The 13,139-nt window shown below is 37.2% G+C and overlaps 1 protein-coding gene across 8 annotated transcripts in view; it reads right to left on the reverse strand.

Moving 5' to 3' along the window:
• Positions 1 to 10,784: 10,784 nt before the first annotated feature.
• The window catches only part of LOC141509817 (uncharacterized), a 46,031-nt gene continuing 43,676 nt past the window's right edge, over positions 10,785 to 13,139 (reverse strand). For all 8 annotated transcript variants that reach the window (XM_074219624.1, XM_074219626.1, XM_074219620.1 and 5 more), the window contains one exon: positions 10,785 to 12,545. In XM_074219624.1, the coding sequence (XP_074075725.1) occupies positions 10,939 to 12,545 (1,607 nt within the window). In that variant the 3' untranslated portion in view covers positions 10,785 to 10,938. The remainder of the gene's footprint in view (positions 12,546 to 13,139) is intronic.

The following is a 13,139-nucleotide window of genomic DNA, read 5'->3' on the forward strand; positions in this document are numbered from 1 at the left end:
ATCAAGGGATAGGAGTAACAAAACACTATACCAATTAAATTTCTAAAAAAAATAATTTTGCTGAATTAGAAAAACTAGCAAAATTCATTTGAAAAAACAAAAACGTCAAGAATATTAAAGAAAATAATGGAAGGGGGGCGGCTAGGTGGTGCGGTGGATAAAGCACAGGCCCTGGAGTCAGGAGTACCTGGGTTCAAATCTGGTCTCAAACACTTGATAATTACCTAGCTGTGTGGCCTTGGGCAAGCCACTTAACCCCATTTGCCTTGCAAAAACCTAAAAAAAATAAAATAAAAAATAATGGGAGGAAAAAGTATAAAGGAAGATTTGGTAGTACCAGATGGTAAACTGTATTATATGTCAATACTTATCAAAAATATCTGGTACTAAAGGTGGCTAGGTGGTGTGGTGGATAGAGCACCAGCCCTGGAGTCAGAAGTCCCTGAGTTCAAATCCTGCCTCAAACACTTAATAATTACCTAGCTGTGTGGCCTTGGGCAAGTCACTTAACTCCATTGCCTTGAAAAAAACTAAAAAAAATCTGGTACTAGCTAAGAAATAGAAACGTAGATCAATGAAATAGAGTAGACATAATTCATAGCAGTAAATAAACATAACTTTTTATTTGACAAATGCAAAGAGAATATTTTGAGATAATTTATTATTTGGAAAATTTGAGAAAACTGGAAAGAAGTATGGCAGAAATTGGGTAATGGACTACCATCTACCATTTATCAAAATAAGATCAAAATGGATACATGACCTAGCTATAAAGAGAGATTTTATAAGAAAATTACAAGATCTGGGAAGGCTAGGTGGCGCAGTGGATAGAGCACTGGCCCTGGAGTCAGCAGTACCTGAGTTCAAATCCGGCCTCAGACACTTAATAATTACCAAGCTACGTGGCCTTGGGCAAGCCACTTAACCCCATTGCCTTGCAAAATGCTAAAAAAAAATTTAAAAAGGAATATTTCTCTAAAAGAAAATCATTTCTTGCCTAAAAGAGAACAAAATTATGATCTGTTGAATAGATTTATCATTCTTCATTTATATTTATTCTGCATACGATCTTATACTGCTGATGTGGTCAATATATATGATTTCATTCCCTCGACTGTCCACCAATAGTTTTCTCATAATATTGCCATCACTTCACCAGATTTTTAGTTTGAATACTAGTCACTGTGAGGATCCCAACTTTCTAGGACCCACAGTGTGTGTGTGTGTGTGTGTGTGTGTGTATGTGTGTGTGTGTGTGTGTGTGCGTCCACATGCACAAGTGCATGTGCTAGCATGCCAGGGTGCTGAACCTACTGTGGGCCAACATTCAGCCCTGCTGGATCACAAGTCCTATGTGGTCTTGGAGCTTGTTCTGGGGAAGCCCAAGAACTGGCATAGTTCACTTATCCTATTAATGATAGGCAAGGTATTGTCCTATCCTGGAATGCTACCAATAAGCAAGATGCTTTCACAATTCAAATGGAGAAAATGAAAAGAAACTTCCTGTTCCTAAAAGGTGGACTCTGAGCATGATGTGCTCAGTTTTAGTTCAACTGTTTTGCACCCATAACAAGAAAACTCTTGGTGTCCTTTAATTATCCACTGGATGGTAGTTTTTGAATCTCTCTCCACCCCTCCACCCCTGCCCCAATACGGACATGTCTGCAGTACTGGAGCCAGAAGAAAAGTAACTAAATGTCAATGAAGTCCCTGGCTACAAGAAGAAATCTATCTATACCTTAGGGAAATGGAGGTTAAGTGTAAGCCTAAAGTGAGCTATATGTTGAAGTGGCCAGGCAAGAAGTAAACATGAGGATTATCTTGGCAGACTAGCCAGTGAGGGGAGGGAAAGAACAGATACTCCAGAATGAGATTCTACCCTTGGCTTTGAACTATTTTTTATTATTTAGTTTTCAGGTGTGTCCAACTCTTCATGACCCCATTTCAGGTTTTCTTGGCAAAGATTTTAGAGTTGTTTTCCATTTCCTTCTCCAGCCTATTTTACATAAGAGGAACTGAGGCAAACTGGGTGACTTGCCCAGGGTCAAACAGCCAGATATGAACTCAGGTCTTCCTGACTCCACGCTTGGTGCTCTAAACACTGCATCCCTTGGCCAGGAAAAGATTTCTCTCCTCTATGTTAGTACTGTGAGGGAAGCTTTAGCTGTTTAGACTGCTGCCATGCTCCTAAGCCTCAAAGTTTGGAGAAATCTGTCCATCAGAAGTGGCTGAGTTTGTGTCCACCACACGATTCCCACTAAAAAACATATCTTGGGAATGGAGGGCTTGATCTCGTCAATGCTTGCTTTTGACCTCGAAGCCCAACAGTCAGCCAGTTTCTCATTCAGTATTTCAGGCAAATTCTAAAGTGGAAAGTTTACTAATGTTTCTGGGAGTTAAGTTTTAATTGATATTGACCCATAACTAAAAATATTTGCCCTCAGGTACTGGGAGAGCTGCCTTTCTTATAGTACTCTACACAATCACTGGAAAAAAGCTGATCTGAATCAATGATTTGGGGTTTTTGCAAAGCAATGGGGTTAAGTGACTTACCCAAGGTCACAATGCTAGGTAATTTATTAAATGTCTGAGGTCAGATTTAATTCAGGTCCTCCTGACTCCAAGGCCAGTGCTCTTTCCATTCTTACATAGCTGCCCTTCAAATATGTATAAACAACATAAACATGTGTATATGTATAACATGTATAAATATATGTATAAAGTTTAATCCCTCCTCTTCTAAAATGCCTTCTGTCATCTCCTTCATAAAGAGACCCTTTTCCTTGCAGAGATAACTCCTCCACATGCACAAGTGATCCCATCCCCATCTTCTCCAACAGACTGTCCTCCTCTTCATCCCTATTCTTCCACTACTGTCCCTATTGGCTGCTTTACTACTACCACTATAGACAAGCCCATGTCTCCCCCATCCTAAAGAAACTAGAATTCACTTTATCCCCATTAGTTATTTCATATCTATCTTGCCTGTCTTTGTTTAGCTAAATTCCTTGAAATTATTTTTATCTTAAGGATTATATGTGGGAAAGGCTACTAGAAAGTGCTTCACTATTTTTCCATTATATGTATAATGCTAGTCTTAATATACAATATCTCATCTTCACCCTCATAATGCTGGGGAAGGGGGAGGAGGAAGAACTGTTATTATTCTCTATATGAAATGGAAATTGGGGGGCGGCTAGGTGGCACAGTGGACAAAGCACCGGCCTTGGAGTTGGGAGTACCTGGGTTCAAATCCGGTCTCAGACACTTAATAATTACCTGGCTGTGTGGCCTTGGGCAAGCCACTTAACCCCATTGCCTTGCAAAAACCTAAAAAAAAAAAGGAAATTAAGGCAAACTACAGTTAAATGACTTGCTTGGAGACTCAAAACTGGTGTGTGATGCCCTATTTGAACTCAGGTCTTACTGAATCCAGATCCAGTGCTCTATCCATTGCATCATATAGATGCCTTATTTTATTTAATCTCCATTGAAGGGATTTTTTTTCCCTAGAGGTCTTTTATGAATAATTTTTATGCTATGATAAGAATGTTTACTATTTCATTTTCCATTGAGGATTTCTTTATTCCCTAGCTTATGATCAATTTTTATAATGGTGTCATGCAAAAAAAACTAAAAAGTAATGACTTTCTTCTCCCCCACCCCCTCCCATTCAGGAATCACCAAATGCCTGCCATATCTAGCTTTTGTAAAATTCTATTTAAGTCCATAACTTATTTTTATTAGATTTTTCTAGATCTGAAAGAAGAATATTGAGGCCTCATGCTACCATAGTGTTACTGTATATTTCTCTGAGTGGTTCAATTTGCTTATCCTTTAACTATATATGATATTACTTGGCACCCATCATTGTATAATGGATAGATAGTTGTCCTCAAAGACAGAAAGAACTGCATTCTTGTCTTGCCTGTGACATACTAGCTGAACAAATCATTTAATTTCTCAGGGACTGTAAGCAATTCTCTAATTTGCAGAGGTCTCAACCTGAATGAGCAGTTTCCTTAGTTTGGAGTTTTCTTTAATAATGGGGTTAAATGACTTGCCAAAGGTCACACAGCTAAGTAAGTATTAACTGTATGTCTGAGACCGAATTTGAACTCAGGTCCTCCCAACTCCAGGGCCGTGCTGTATCCACTGTACCACCTATCCTGATTTCTTACATCCCTGTTTGTTTTTTGATAATTCTGAGCTCATGAATACCATTTTTTTTAGATTCACCAGTTACATCAAATTCTGCTCCAACTCATTTTAACAATGTGACTACTGTTTTAAATATTTCCTGTAAGATTCTATTCCTAATTCTAGCAAGCCTAACAATATTTAATATCTAATTTATTGTGTTCTCTTGTTTTACTAGCAAGTTCATCCAAATCATAAATATGATTATGTTCTTCCCTCTATCATAATCTTGTTTTATTTGTGTCCACTTGACTGCTATACCAAAAAAGGTGTGGGAGGATAAAATCAATACTAGTCTTCTACTACAAAAAAGTGATTTTATCTAGTTTCGCTGTAATTCTCTTTAATTCAAACTATAACTTTTTTCTTTTTATTTCCTCTATAATTATCCCTCTGTTGTTGAAATTTGTGTTGCCTCCCATGGCTATTCACAACTTTAAACTCTCTTGTAGATTCTATCCCTATTGGACCTAACATTTCTATATCAGACTCTTAAATGTGTTCCAAACTTTTTTGCCTGGTTCTGAGAAGAGGTTCTATCCTCCATGTCTACATATTGCTTCTGACATGGCCCAGTTATGAGTAGTAAATTTCTGCATCTTCTTCCTCATTTATTCTCTAACAATTCCTTTTTTCTTTAAAAAAAAAAATCCAACAAAACCAGCCAAGAGCCTGTTTATCTTTTAGCTCTCAAAGAATCTTGAAGATAGCTGGATTCTAAAAAATTATCAAAATTTCTTTTTTCAGGGGCAGCTAGGTGGCACAGTAGATAAAACACTGACCCTGGTGTCAGGAATATTGGAGTTCAAATTTGACCTCAGGCACTTCATCATTACCTAGATGTGCAACCTTGGACAAGTTGCTTAACCCCACTGCCTTGCAAAAACCAAAAGAAAAAAAATTTACCCATTCCTCATCTTTTTTTTTTAGGTTTTCGTAAGGCAGTGGGGTTAAGCAGCTTGCCCAAAGCCACACAGCTAGGTAATTATTATTATATGTCTGAGGCCAGATCTGAACTCAGGTACTCCTGACTCCAGGGCCAGTGCTCTATCCACTGCGCCACCTAGCCACCCCTATAGCTAAAGTTTTGAAGAATGTTAATCTTGTTTGTAAGCCTTTTAGAATATTGAATTCAAAAATTCCCTATCAGGTAGGCTATGGCATATTCATCAATGATTAATATTTGAACTTCTTGGAATCTTGCAATTTTTTCTTTGACATGGAATCTAAGACTTTTGGCATATTTTTCTATGTTTTCAGTTTAGGTTTCTTTTAACAGTTGGTAAATATGATTTTTACTTTATCCTGGGATCCTAATGATTCTGGGCAGTTTTAATTAGAGGTTTTGTTTTTCCCCAGAGAATTCTTAAATTCTCTTCCTATTCTGTGGTTTTTGATAGATTCATCTGTTCTTCTAATTTTTCAGACTTCTGTATCATTTTGCCATTCTATTTTTGAGAGTCTACCACTTGATTAAATTTCCATTTTTTTTGTCCTGAGCTTCCCATTCCCCCTTCCACACCATATTCTATATTTTGAAAAAAAAAGTCTGCTTCATTTTTCATAGCATGAGTCTCTTTAATCATTAAATGAGGCTCTACTTGTATTGTCCCCTGAATTTACTTCCAGAGCTTCTACTTATCTCATAGTATTTGTTCTCTATATTAGGATTTATTTTTTCTTTACTCATATCTTCAACTTAAGTACCAGGTTTTGTCTTCTACCATACTCATTGTTGGGTGAGGTTTTTATTTTTTCCCCAAGGAGGCTAGTTCCAGGTCTCCTCCCTCTCTACCCTCTTCTACAGCACTAACCTGAGATAAGGAACTGCCTTTTGGTGGTCCAAATGCATGAAGGTTTCAGTCCAATCATTCTTCTTCCAATTCCCCTAAAAAAGTCAACTAGATAAAGCATGCTCTTTGTCTTGCAAGTCTGCTGACTTGGCTCCCTTTCACTATTTCCTTGGGACTCCTGATGAGTCCCAAAGACCAGGAACTGACATATCAGACTTGAAACCATCATTACCAGAGATGATTTTGGCTTCAGATCCCCTAACCAGAAAAGAAGCAGGCTTATAGTCACCTTCCTTCCTAGATGTGTGTTTCTAATTTAGTTTCATTGAATTGTTGCTTCAACAGGTACTCAGGGTATTTCTCTGAAAACCTGGGCTTAGTCCAAAACTTTTTCATCTCCATTCTCACCATAAGTATACTTATTAAATTTTTATTTGTTAAACATTGAACTCATTATCCTATCCTGTCAAGATCTGGATTATGAGACACATCATCCAATGTATTAGCTAGCCTTACCAGTTTCAGCTTCAAGATAATCTCCAAATTTGACAAAAAAAAAATCATCCAGGGATAACTGATGTGTTTGACAACACTTAACTCTGCTCCTCAAAACATGTTGCAAAGTAGGTATTGTTATCTTCATTGTGCAGTTGAGGCAACTAAAGCAGGCAGATGTGGTGATCAACTCAGAGTCATACAACTACCAGGTGCCTGAAACCAAAATTGAACTTGGGTCTTCATGACTCCAGGTCCAGAGCTCTAGGTCTCCCTAGGAAGCTCAGAAGGAACCACAGGCCTGGAGGGCAAGTGTCCTGCCAATGAGAACAGAACACTATCAAAAAAAAATTAAAAACCCACGAGACAAATTCTAGAATGTATCATAAGAACCCACATTAGAGCCCCATATATTATGCCCACATTACTGTTCACTCATTAGTGAACATCTAGAAAAGGAAGTAATGAATAAATAAAACCAGTAAAAGCCAGTATGACTTCATTAAAACGTCATGGTAGACTACATTTTTTTTAAGAGTTAACTGAGGGGCGGCTAGGTGGTGAAGTGGATAGAGCACTGGCCCTGGAGTCAGGAGTACCTGAGTTCAAATCTGTTCAAATTAATAATTACCTAGCTGTGTGGCCTTGGGCAAGCCACTTAACCCCATTGCCTTGCAAAAAACTTAAAAAAAAAGTTAACTGAGGGGCAGCTAAGGTGTCTCAATAGATAAAGCACTGGCCCTGGAGTCAGGAGGACCTGAGTTCAAACCTGACCTCAGACACTTAATAATTGCCTATCTGGGTGACCTTGGTTAAGTCACTTAACCCTATTTCCTTGCCAAAAACAAAAAGTTAACTGAACTAATTTACATTATTTGATGCCACTTTGACAGGAAGTTTTAAATGGACCAACTCAGGAATAAGTGATTTTTGTCCCCTATTGTTTAATGTCCACTAATTCAAAAAGCATTTAAGTACAGTTAGGGTATGGGCCCCTTCCCCTTCCCTGAGATTTAAAAAGTCCTTGTAATACTTTTTGGCCTTCCCTTCCTATCAGAGAAGTCTAAATTATTATGGTACTAAGCAAAAAAAATGTTGATATTATACCATAAATATATATTTAATATACTTGAGATTCTAAACTTTTCATATGTCAGCTGCAGCTTCTGAAAAACTCCCTTTAAAAAATTCCCATTTCTTATACTGACTCAAAATATATTAAAACTGTGATGGGGAAGTCATGATGTGGAAAAGATAGCTATGTGAATATAAAGGTGTGTATGTGGTATGGGGGTGGCAAGGGGGGAGAAAGGCAAATAAATATTCTGTCACACCCCTTTGGCAATGTTAAAGCCCAAATACCTCCTCTCATGTTTTTAAACTCATAAAAATCAAAAGTGATGATGTTAGCATTCATATACATTAAAATTTATAAAGGGGTGACTAGGTGGCACAGTGGGTAGAACACCGGCCCTGGAGTCAGGAGCACCTGAACTCAAAGTTGGCCTCAGACACTTAATAATTACCTAGTTGTGTGGCCTTAGGCAAGTCACTTAACCCCAATTGCCTTGCAAAAGAAAAAATAACGTTTATAATGCATCTTAAAAATATTCTCATTTCATCCTCACAACCATCTTTAGAGACACACAGGTAGAGATTAGGTTGAAATTTCCAGAGTCAGAGAGCTATTAAGTTTATTTCTTCCTAATAGCAAGTGCTCTATCTTCTGCACTATCTAGTTGTCTCAATACACTGAATTACAAAGGAAAAGACTTTTTTAAATTAAGTTATGTTTTTAAAGTAAGTTAACAGTTCACCAAGTTCCCATCTCACTTAAAGAATGTGAGATGTACTGATTACTTAACCAGATAATCTAAATTATTCCTCAATTAACAGACTTAGACTAAGAACAAAAAAATCTGATCAAATTATCTGTCTTTGAAAGGCATACAAGGGGGCAGTTAATTGGTGAAGTGGATAAGAGCACCAGTCCTGAAGTCAGAAGGACCCGAGTTCAAATCTGACCTCAGACACTTAATAATGACCTAGCCGTGTGGCCTTGGGCAAGTCACTTAACCCCATTGCCTTGCAAAAACAAAAAAGGCATTCAGTAAACTGAAGTAACCTTTCTGAGGTCAATTCTGCTTGGCTGGGGAAGTTGTCCATGTTCTGTGCAACTTATAAAAAACCAGCAAACTAGTAGCTTTCACGGTGGTCTCCAGTTAACCCCTGGGAAGGAATCACTTGAGCTACAAGAGACTGCCTTGGCCACAGTCTCCTTTCATGCCACCCACTAACTCCTAAACCCAGTAAGCCCTCACGTTGCACTCTAGCACATGGCTCCTTGCTGCTTCTTGAACAAAACTCTCTTAACTCTAGGCATTTTCTTTTTTTTTTTTAGGTTTTTGCAAGGCAATGGGGTTAAGTGACTTGCCCAAGGCCACACGGCTAGGTCATTATTAAGTGTCTGAGACCGGATTTGAACCCAGGTACTCCTGACTCCAGGGCTGGTGCTTTATCCACTGTGCCACTTAGCCGCCCCAACTCTAGGCATTTTCAATGGAATTCTCTCCCTCATCTCTTTATTAGGTTATGTTTAAGTTCCAGCTAAAATCCTACCTTCTACATTTAAAATGATAGTGCCTTACCTGTTGATTATCTCCAATTTATCCTATTCCATTTGTTCATAGTTGTTTTACATATTGTCGCTTCCACTGGATAGTGAGCTCATTGAGATGAGGGACTGCTTTCTGCTTCTTTATGAAAATCAAGGCCTTACAAGTAAGTTAATGTCCCAGTTAATGACTAAATCACTAAGAATTTAATTTAAACCTTCAACAAATCACATTCCATATACTTCTCTATACTGCACTCTGAAGACCAGTCAAACTGGCCTCTGTTCCTTTTACATGATGCACTATCTCCTCTTTCTAAGCATTTACAATGTCCATCCCCTGGCCTGAAATGCACATCTCCACTGCCCTACCTTTTGCCTCAGAATCCAAGTTTGAAAGCCAAGACAATCTCATTCTTTGTATTTGTGCCCCAAGGCCGTGCAAGGCCTCGCTGATCCTGAGTAAAAGCTTAAGGAACATTTATTGGTTAAATGATCTGACAGGCACTGGCCATATAAAAGTCACATATATATTCTCTGCTTTTCTCTATTTGTCATCTACTGGAATAGATGACATTTTATCAAACTTGACACATTAGAAATGATCACTAAGATATGGCATAACTTTGTCAGGATGAGTCACTGGGCTCAAGCTAGGAAAATTAACTTTAATAAGGGCAGATAGGATTTTTTTTATGCTTGGGTCAAAAATTCAACTTCATAATTCAAAAGGCATGGTAGGTTTTAGTGAACTGCAAGTTTAAACAGTCACCCATTTAGTAAGGGCCCAAAAAACAAAACAAAATCCTACTATTATCCTCTACCGACTTCTTAGAAGTCAGAATAACTGCAAATTCAATTAGTCACCCATTTAATGAGGCCCCCAAAACAAAAAAATCCTAATGCTATCCTGTCCTGACTTCTTTGAAGAATAAGGATGGGATGATACTTAACTGTGTCCTGGCCAGGCCATGTACTTAGTACTGTCATTAGTGCTAGGTTACATCCTATAACATGTATGTATCTTCATGTATATTATAATAGTAACTAGCACTTATATGGCACTTGAAGGATTACGAAGCATTATCTCACTTGATGTAAAGCCACATTTTCCTTTTGTTTTTGGCAACAAATCAAAGGCTTCATTAACTAGGCAATTCTCAATGAGTTAACTATTAGCAGAGACCAATCATTGCTTTTCCATTCCTACATCTATAATTAATGCCCTTTGACTTTACATCATATTCATTTCCCAATATTTGCATACATTCACACCTTCCCCACCCTAGAGCTTCTCTTGAAGAGAAGTGGGCAGCCTCAGGAGGTAATTATCATAACTCTCACTGGATATCTTTAAACTAAGGCTAGGTGACCCCTTGTACATGATGTAATTAAGATTTCTTTCATATATGGGCTGGCTGAGCTAACTTCTGAAACCCCTTCCTACTCTGAGTTTCCTAGAACTGTACATGGGCTTTCTGTAGAATAAGGCAGGCTAAGGTTTACTCACATTCTTTGAATTTATAGGCCATGGGTTATAGGGGTAGGACAGCATGGGGGGGGGGGGACAACTCCTAGATTTAGCTAAAACATCATTTCCACTCTCAGTTCTGCCACAATCAACTCAAAGACCTTTCCAAGTCATCAATTCCGCCATCTATAAAACTTAGAAGAGATTGGGATAGAATTCAAATGTCACATCCAAAAATTTATTGTTTGGTTTTTTTCTTTTATAAAGATTTTATACATTAAAGGAGTGTGTACTGCCTGAATGAGTTTCTCTCATATGATAAAGGATGTTTTTTGCCTAAATCTTTTTTTTTCAAATTCTTTCAATCAAAAAGGTATCTCCCCAATATGAATTCTCTGATGGACAGCAAGGTTTCCCTTTTGCCTAAAAGCTTTCCCACAATAACATTTATAAGACTTCTCTCCAGTGTGGATTCTGTGATGTATAGTAAGGTATCTCTTCTCTTTGAAGGCTTTACCACATTCATTACATTTATAGGATTTCTCTCCAGTATGAACTCTTTGATGATCATTAAGGGTCCCCCTCTGTCTAAATGCTTTTCCACATTCATTACAGATATATGGTTTCTCTCCAGTATGAATTCTATGATGCATAGTAAGACCTGAATTGGAGCTAAATGCTTTGCCACATTCATTACATTTATAGGACTTCTCTCCAGTGTGAACTTTCATGTGTATAGTAAGGTAACCCTTGTCTGTGAAAGCTTTCCCACATATATTACATACAAATGGTTTTTCTCCAGTATGAATTCTATGATGTACAACAAGGTATCCCTTATCTCTGAAGGCTTTCCCACATATATTACATTTGTAGGATTTCTCTCCAGTATGAATTTTCTGATGTATAGTAAGGTATCCTTTGTCTGTAAAAGCTTTTTCACACACATTACACTTAAATGGTTTTTCTCCAGTATGAATTCTCTGATGTACAATAAGGTATCCCTTATCCCTGAAGGCTTTCCCACATATGTTACATTTAAATGGTTTTTCTCCAGTATGAATTTTTTGATGTACAGCAAGATTCCCCTTCTGCCTGAAGGCTTTTCCACATTCATTACATTTATAGGATTTCTCTCCAGTATGAATTTTCTGATGTATGGTAAGGTGTCCTCTCTCTCTGAAGGCTTTCCCACATACAGTACATAAATAAGATTTCTCTCCAGTATGGATTTTTTGATGTATCATAAGGTATCCCCTATCTCTGAAGGCTTTCCCACATTCATTACATTTATATGATTTCTCTCCAGTATGCATTTTCTGATGATCAGTAAGGTGTCCTCTTTGTCTAAAGGCTTTCTCACAATTATTACATTTATACGGTTTTTCTCCAGTATGAATTCTCTGATGTATAGTAAGGACTGAATAAGAAATAAATGCTTTCCCACATTCAATGCATTTATAGGATTTTTCTCCAGTATGAATCTTCTGATGTAAATTAAGGCTTCCCCTCTGGCTGAAGGCTTTCCCACATTCATTGCATTTATAGGATTTCTCTCCAGTATGAATTTTAAGATGTATTGTAAGGTATCTCCTCTCTCTGAATGCTTTCCCACATTCAGTACATTTATATGGTTTTAATCCTGAATGAATTCTTTCATGTACAGTAAGGTATGAGTTATAATTGAAAGTTTTCCCACACTGGTTACACTGATAGGATTTCTCTCCACTCTGATTTCTCTGATGTACACTAAGGTCTGAGTTACAACTGAAGGCTTTTTCACATTCATTACATTGATAAGATTTCTCTCCAGAATGAATTCTGTGATGTTCAATAAGATATTCCATCTGTCTGAAGGTTTCCCCAAATTCATTAGTATCCATTGTGAATCTGTTCATGGATGATTCTCCCAAATAATTATCCTCCTCTAGAGTTGAGTTCTTGGTTTCACATGTTCTCTCCTGACCAAGGGGACCTGAAAGAAATATGATGTCAATAATTCCTTCTCTTTGTTCCAAAGAAAGAAAATTATTGCTATCTAAATAACAAATTATAATTACAACTATAATTATCAATTACAGAATCTCTATCTGTAAAGATTAGAAAAAGTACTAATAGGGAACTGAAGCAATTAGGATAAATAGGTGGTCAATACAAAGGGAATTCCCATCTATATTAAGGCATATGTAAGTAAACTTAAGGAAAACTTCTAAATTTTAAGAAAATTAAAATAAGTTGGTTCTAGCAATGAAAGCTTTCTAATCCTAATCTAATTCTAATTTCTGCCTAAAAACAAAGTCAAACAAAACTAACCTAAAGAGGCAATAATTTAATGGAAAGAACAATGGCTCTAAAATCAGAGGACATGGATTCAAATCCTACCTCTAAAACACTAAAAGAAACTATTTTTATTTGTTATCAATTTATAATAAACCAAAAAATATAGCCTAGTACATGAGAACTTATTGACTGATTGCTACTAAATGAGAAAAATTACGATATTTATGTCAGAGAGTTGTATCTCACAACATATAAGAAGTTCCAAATGTATATTCAACCTAAACACAAA

The sequence above is a fragment of the Macrotis lagotis genome, chromosome 1 (assembly GCF_037893015.1).
Source record: "Macrotis lagotis isolate mMagLag1 chromosome 1, bilby.v1.9.chrom.fasta, whole genome shotgun sequence".
In the NCBI taxonomy this organism is placed as follows: Eukaryota; Metazoa; Chordata; class Mammalia; order Peramelemorphia; family Peramelidae; genus Macrotis; species Macrotis lagotis.